This window comes from Acyrthosiphon pisum, chromosome A1, assembly GCF_005508785.2.
Source record: "Acyrthosiphon pisum isolate AL4f chromosome A1, pea_aphid_22Mar2018_4r6ur, whole genome shotgun sequence".
NCBI classification, from domain to species: Eukaryota; Metazoa; Arthropoda; class Insecta; order Hemiptera; family Aphididae; genus Acyrthosiphon; species Acyrthosiphon pisum.
In genome coordinates, this window is record NC_042494.1 from 125470446 (window position 1) to 125478700 (window position 8255).

At 27.0% G+C, this 8255-nt stretch overlaps 1 protein-coding gene across 1 annotated transcript in view; it reads right to left on the bottom strand.

Moving 5' to 3' along the window:
• Positions 1–4593: 4593 nt before the first annotated feature.
• LOC100160404 (vacuolar protein-sorting-associated protein 36) overlaps positions 4594–8255 on the bottom strand; it is a 10953-nt gene continuing 7291 nt past the window's right edge. Inside the window, exon 3 of the mRNA XM_001952299.5 lies at positions 4594–5827. Coding sequence (XP_001952334.1) covers positions 5387–5827 — 441 coding nt within the window. The 3' untranslated portion in view covers positions 4594–5386. The remainder of the gene's footprint in view (positions 5828–8255) is intronic.

Consider the following 8255-nt stretch of genomic DNA (forward strand, 5'->3'; position numbering starts at 1 on the left):
TCCTCTTAATGGAAGCCTTTTGATAGCCAATTGTTATATTATTATATCTACCCTACACAGCATTTGGGAAATGATAATATTTTGATAATATTTTGGAGAGCTTGAGTAATGAATATTTGACTAATAATATTGTATAAATATTTTATTCTCATAAAATAACAAAATATTGCACAAAAATATTGATTTAATATTTTTATAATGTTTCCTTGAAAATATTTTTAAAAAAAATATGATTAAAATGTTTTGTTAATGTTTTTTACAAAATATTTTTCAAAAGTGAACTTCTTGGCGAAATATATAAATAAAATATTTCCTTATTATTTACGCAACTTTTTCAAATATTTTGAAAACTATATTATTTTCCTGAAAATATTTATACTATAGTTGGGAAATATTAAAATACTGTGTGGGACGTAATTATAGTTATAATATAATAAATATTTAATCAATTTAAATATAATTATAGAAATATATTATATTATTAATAGTATGTATATAATTTACGCGGATTTTTTTTAATTTATATTTATGTTCTTCTACTTTTATAAAGTTATAAATTTATGTTATATTATCATTTTTGAGTGCTGGAGCGTTATATTATATATTATATTTTAGAACCATATCAAATAAAATTCATGTCACCTATTAATTATAGTTGTGATGTACAAAGAATAAGAATATTTTTGTTTTACCTTGTGGACTTTATACACTTATACCTACATTGAATTATTGCAGCATTATGTGTGTTGGTTTCTAATGTGGTCTAACTCTTTTATTATTTTTTGTTTTAGACACAAGGGCGCAGCCTGCAGGCCGGGAACTCCCGTTATCCCCTCATAGTACCTATAGCTATTCACGACATGACATTTCTTTTATTTGTAAAAAAAAATCAAAACAAATATATAATGTCGTAAATAAGATGGATTTTTTATCCGACAGCTATATGACAGAGTTTACGAATCAACAATAATATATTCATCACTCGTTACAATTATATTTTTTGTATACACTTAATTTTATGTCATTGTGAACCTAAACCAACAATAATTTTGGTAGGGAAATTTTACTTGGTCCCCCTCCACTGTTTATATTTATGTAAGCTCCCTTGTTGAGGTAGGTTATTATAGGTAGGACGTAGGTAGGTATTCAAAATATAATTATAAATAAAACCTAACCTATAGGTACGAATCGACGAATTTTATCACTCATTACGATTTTAATTTTTTTTATACTCTTATTCATAATATGTTATGGACCTATAACAAAAAATATGGTAGGGCAATTACTCACTACTTTGCCCCTCTCCAGTATATATTTCTGCGATAACCCTTGTTAAGATAAGTATAGGTACTCAAAATACCATATTAAATACACCAAATAATATATTTATAATATATACCTATTAACATATTAAAAAAAATATATTATAGAACATTTATATCCAAAAAAATAAATGTTATCGAATTAATTAAGTAAATATATAAGTAAAAAACAACCATCAAATATCTTACAAAGAAAAATATTCATTTTACAACGCTGTTTTTTTTTTCATTTTGTCAACATTTCTTGGATCAATATAAATTGTTATCAAGTTTCAACTAGAAATGTGTATAAACGTGTATACTATTATAGATTAACAACAGGTACCTAATTTAAAAATAACTAAAGGATAAAAATGATGATATTGTAAAAAAAAACCAAATGGTTTGCTTACATATAGGCATATTATATTTTAATTATAGGGCGTGGTTTATGCGTGGAACCTTAATATCCTAAAATCCTTTATGTGGTTTGTTTTGAACAGTATAAATTGTGTACATTTTTTGCGGTCGATGGGTTTCTTTTGTTCAACGTTTACATTTTGGGAATTTAAATTGCAGTAGTTTAAACATTTTTTTTTTTTTTAAAATACAATGCTTTAAAATTTAAATACACTTATATAAAATAATAATAAATTTATTTCACCATCAACAACAATGAATATACAATTATTAAATATCGGAAAATACGATTGGTCTACTTACCAAAATCTATGGATGTGATGTGACTATATGTGAGTAATAGTTCATAATAAGAAATACAATATTATGATAACAGTATACACATTTCTAAAAATAAAAACTTAATTTACAATTTAATGCTTTAAACGATGGTGTGCAACTTGATAAGTATAATAATATAACGATTCTAAAGCCTGAATAATAAATGAGAATTAGAGTCCACTAATATTTCCTATAATAAATAAGTATAATATAGATATAGGTATTGCCCGATTAGTTTTGGCCGAATATAAATAATTTTTAATTACGTGGTATCTCAATAAATAAATTAACCAAGCGGTTATAAACTGCAAGCATCTTAAACTACATAACATTTAACATATACAACAGGTTAATAACTAACTTAGTAAGATGAAATAAACATTTATCATATTTTTTTTTTTTTTGAAGTGAAAATGTAACAATGCAAACTTCAAAAAAAGGAAAACTAAAATTTCTGTTATAAGTTATTAACAGATTATGGTGGGAACGACAATTTTAGCGTTTTATACAATAAGAAATCTGCTGCACGATACATCGGATTTTTATCAATCTTAATCTTTGAGATTACCAGGTCCTGTATGACCGGTTTTTGCCTCTGAACGCCATTCGCCCACTCTCCACATTATCACCTACTTGCCAATTTGCAGTTATTCGTAGTCAGAGAACCCTAAAATAGGTTTCTCATATCAATCTGTTCATTTACAAGGTTAAGATATTATATTATATTAAAAAATAATTGTGAGTCATTGAACGGCTACTGTTTTGATTTTCCCAGGTACAATAATGATATCATGACGTACCTACCGTGTATTGAAGTTATCGTGTTTGCGACTGTGGACATCAATTATTGGACCAGCGACAATAATCAATATTAGTAGGTACTATTGAAAACTACCGTCATTCCCTGTGTACATCCGGTAAAACTTGATTTTGTTTCGATTTGAGTAAAAATAAAGCATATAGCTATGCCAAATTAAAATAAGGTTAAAATTAGTGTCAATTAGTCACGACTAGTAAAAAAAAACATTTAATTTGATCAAAATAATATTATAAACGATGAAGGTTTTGGCGCGCACAAGTTATCGTTTGTTTTTTTTTTTTTTGCTAATTGTTCATAAATGTTATATGAATGTCCCAAATCGTCGCAAATATATCAAAGATTTGGTTAACAAGAAACAAAAATGATGAGGGTCATTGTTACAAACCACACGTTTATACGCAAAAATTTAAAAACCGCATGTTTCATTGTTTGGTTAATGAACACACAATAGTCAATTATTTTTTATACTCATATCAATGCTGTAGAAAATACGATTTAATATACCTACGTCTTATATATGATAATGCCATTATAATGACTGTATATATAATTAATAATACACCTAAATTACTACGGGTTTTTTTGCCTATAAACTTTCATACCTACCAAATGATTATGGTTAAATAATTGTTGTTCATAATTAATTAAAATCGTAAGAATATAATAAAGCGACACGCCATTTATTTTACATAGGCATAAATGTAATATTAATTATTAATATAAATATGTAATTATATGTTGATTTTTTTATAAAACAGAAGTAAGACCAGAAAACTGCTGATTTTAGCACAAAACCATTTTCATAAAATGCGTGTATAATAATATAACATTAATTGTTATTATTTTACTATTACTAGATAATACTATCATATAGATTGACTATAAATCACAAGAATACATAATTTCTGAATATTTCAGTTATTTAATTACCATTTATTTTTCCAAAAAGTATTTCAGATTTTACGTTCATTTTTATTTTTAACCATTACAATCTTTACAATAATATACCATCGCTGCTACTGGCTTCAAAATTTTTATAAATTTATGTTGGTATGAAAGCTTTTAAAGGCATAACTTCACCGAATTTTCGTTAAATGCTGTTTATGACCGGATACAAAATAATTATTCTATATTTCTATACCATTTTATATGATTGGTTGTTTCAATATTATAACGTCCTATTAAACGACCGTGTAAACAAAGTACTTACTCATATATTTTCTTCACCAATTTGCATCAGAAGCATTTTTAAAATATCTTTCAAACTCGGCTATAGAATATTATCTTTCTTCTTTGCAAATAACATAAATTACATTTTTAACATGTAAGAAAGCTTTAGACACCTCCAACTTTGGACAACAACAACAATTTGAGACTTTGTAATATTAAGCTTAACATTTTAGTAAGATAGAAAAGATTAGCTACAATTTCTAAATTTATTAAGAAAATTGAATATTACAAATTTAAGTTCCCCATTCTCTTGTACTAGCCCTTGTTACAAGGTACTATTTTATCCACAACTCGTTGTACCTATATAACAAAGTAGCGCTACCGAAGGTAGTTTCAAAATAAAATTTAAGTAATATTTAAGAGTTTTATAGATATAGGTATTTAACTGCATGATAGGTTATTAGGATTGATATTCCTAATTATCTAATCAACTCGATCGCGTTTTTGTGCAACTGGGCTCATCATCAGAATAATGGAACACATATAAAGATAAAATATATAAACGGAAGTATAGGTACTGCGTACATTATATTATAATATATACAAATATATAATATGTATATATTAAAAAAATAATTATACTATATCTAACTAAAGTACAATAAAATATGTAATCGTATTTGTATTATATAATATAAGAAGAATAAGCGATTAAACCTCTACTTGTGTTTCAGAGGGACGCGTATAACACGGGAAATATTGCAAAAATGGTAAACATGGTAAAAAAATAACAATAATACATATAATCATATAAGTATACCCAACATATAATCATTGGCGTAATTTAATGAACAACACAGAGAGAAAGATAGAGAAATATAAATGGTCCATGCGTGGTTCAACAACAAACATAAAACGTAACGCATACTATAATTAAACGTCAAACGTAAGATTATATATTTTTTTTAATTATCACTCCCAAAAGTTAAATATTTATATTAAGTATATAATATGTTGTAAGAGTAAGGGTGTAGATTGAAGTGGTGGGCTAAAATAACGAGCAACGTGGTTATATTGCAGGCAAGTTTGGGCAACAGCGTTACGGAAGAGGTATTTGAGAGGTGACTAAGGTATTTTTTAAGGGAGTGTCATATTGTTATCTTGTATTGTAACTGCAGCTGATACTTAAAGCTAATATGTTTAGCGATTTCAAGTGGTAACATTAGTAATAAAAAACGGTCACCTCTGCCAATTTGTTAAGTTCAATACACCGTTGCAGCCTAAGGCATTGGGACCTTAAATGATAATCACGGTTGTTATTACCTATCTATGTCCTATACTATATTATAGTTTATTATTGCTTGTCATCGGTGTAGTCATAAGAAACAGCAGCCTGTTGCTGCTGCTGCTGGTGGTGCTGACCGTATTCTGGTTCCGCGGCCACTTGTTGCACGTACTTGTATGACGGCACGGCTATGTACTTGTACTGTACAGCCGGCTGTTCGTACTCTTGCTGCTGGAATTGCTGCTGCAATTGTTGCTGCTGTTCCTGTTCCTGCTTGAACGAATTCTGTTCGTATTTGAGCGCGTACTTCAACGAGTTGGTTGGCTCCTCCGCGGCTTCTGGTTCGGTGGTCACCGCCGGTGGTTGAACGTACTTATACGTGGGTGACGCGGCCAGGTACTTGTAACCTGACGTGGATGGCTCTTCGAATTTACCCGACTGTTGCAGAGCAACGGCCGACGGTAGTGATATGTACTTGTATGCCATCTGTGGTTGCGTCAGATACTCATGCTGCGGAAAAACAAACATTCAAACATTAGAATAGTTTAAGTATACAAGTACAACACAACGTTATCCATATTTTAATTACAAAGATAAACTACTTAATCCTGCATAAGTCATCATAATATTGCTGTAGTTATGTCCTACATGCGCGTCCGCCGTTTTTGTGTGCTGACACACACGATGACAAGATATCCCCGAAAAAGTATCCCGAAATTAATAAATATCAAAGCTTCAATCCCTAATATATAAAAGTGGTGAAGTACAATAATAATCGAATTTTATCTAAAATGCGACCTGAACGTTTTCAATTTATTTAATTTACTTTCCAAACCCAAATATTCAATAAATTACTGATATTTGATGGAAAAATTTTACTCAGAGATATATTTTTAGTTTAAATAATGATTAATGAATTATAATTGAATTACAATTATTTATAATATATGTGCATGTAGTTTAAATCATTATTTTTTAATATTGATTTTTTAAATAGTTAATATTTTTGTAAAGTTTAAAAATAATTACTTAAATATGAGATATAATATTATATAAATGTATTTTTAAATGGGAATTATTTACATAGAATGTTATTGTGGGGCCACTCATTTAAATAATTAAAAATATTATGCAGTTTAAAAATATGCTAAATAATGTTTTAGATTCTGAGCGGAGCGATGAGTGTATTTATTTTACAATGATGTGTATTTTTTTTGTGGTATATATTATGTACACGTTTTATAAATTATTCAAATGCCTCAGTGTCTTACAAAGTGTTCATAACATTGCCCTTCCTCACAAATCTACAAAAGTTTGATTAATAATGTTGAGGTATAGCGATAAGTGTGCATTTTTATGATTTTTTGTTAATAGGGATTTTTATTACGATTTAACTAAGTACGTGATTATTGTAGAAATTGAAACTGTGCAAAATCATATGCAAAAATTGTAATTCGTCAGAAAACATTACTCAGTTGGTTATTTTTCTTTATTGCACACAATCATATTATTAGGTACTATTATTATAATGAACTGCTGCTATTAAGATAACATTGTGTAAATTTAATAAACGTCTTATAATAGTACCTAATAAATATTACTAAAAAAATTAAGTCGCACGAAAATACGGAATTGTACATTTGTTTAACCGCAACTCAATAATTAGAGCAACAATTCATAGTGACGAATATAGAGATGAATATTATTTTCTTTTTGATGAATATTCTTATTATTAGTTTTGAGTTTCTCTGTCTTGGTTATCTAAACTTGGTGATACGATATAAATATATAATATATTTTTATGATTAGGTATAAAAGATACTGATTTATATAGTATAATAATAAATATTAAATTAATTATGTCCAATAGGAATAGAAATTATGGCGTATTCTTTTAGATTCTGATCAGAATGATGCGCTAATGCGTAGGTATATTGATCTTATAATGATATTGTGGGTTTTATTATTTTGTGTATACATAATATGCTTTTACTAGTAAATATATTTCGATTTTCAACTTAGTCTAGAGGGTTGTTTCTTCTGATAAAAAATTAGATCTATTTGTTATTTTGACGGATAAAAAGGGAATTAAAGGGAATTTTTACGCAATGCCTACTCCTTTTAATTAAAACAATTTTGTTTTTTAAATAGGATTCAAAAATAAATAATCGTAATGAGAATACAATATATATGATAACCATTTAGATTTATATAGAGTTCAATGGTCCTATCTTTTTTTTTATTATCTATGCATATTGTACCAGACTTTGTATGGGTATACTTGTATTATAGTTGGTATAGTTTTAAAAATAATTTAGAAAATAACTTTTTGTACTATTTATAGATAGTAAATACGGTGACACGTCAAAATATTCCGGTAAAAATATCCCGGTCAAAATATCCCCGACAAAATATCCCTAAACCAAAATATCCCCGACAAAATATTCCATGACAAAATATCCCGCGTAAAAATATCCTTGACAAAATATCCCGCGTTATTATTACTTATTAATTAAAATTAATCAAAATATATTAAAATGGTATGTTTTTCGTCAAAAATGATTACACTTATTATTATAATATCAGTTACATGAAGATTGAAGATATTAATACATTTATATAATACAAAAAATTAATTAAAACATTTTTAAAAATATATGAAAATGGTATGTTCTTCGTCAAAAATTATTACACTTATTATTATAATATAAGTTACATGAAGATATTAATACATTTATATAATACAAAAAATTAATTAAAACATTTTTAAAAATATATGAAAATGGTATGTTTTCCGTCAAAAATTATTACACTTATTATTATAATATAAGTTACATGAAGATATTAATACATTTATATAATACAAAAAAATTAATTAAAACATTTTTAAAAATATATGAAAATGGTATGTTCTCCGTCAAAAATTATTACACTTATT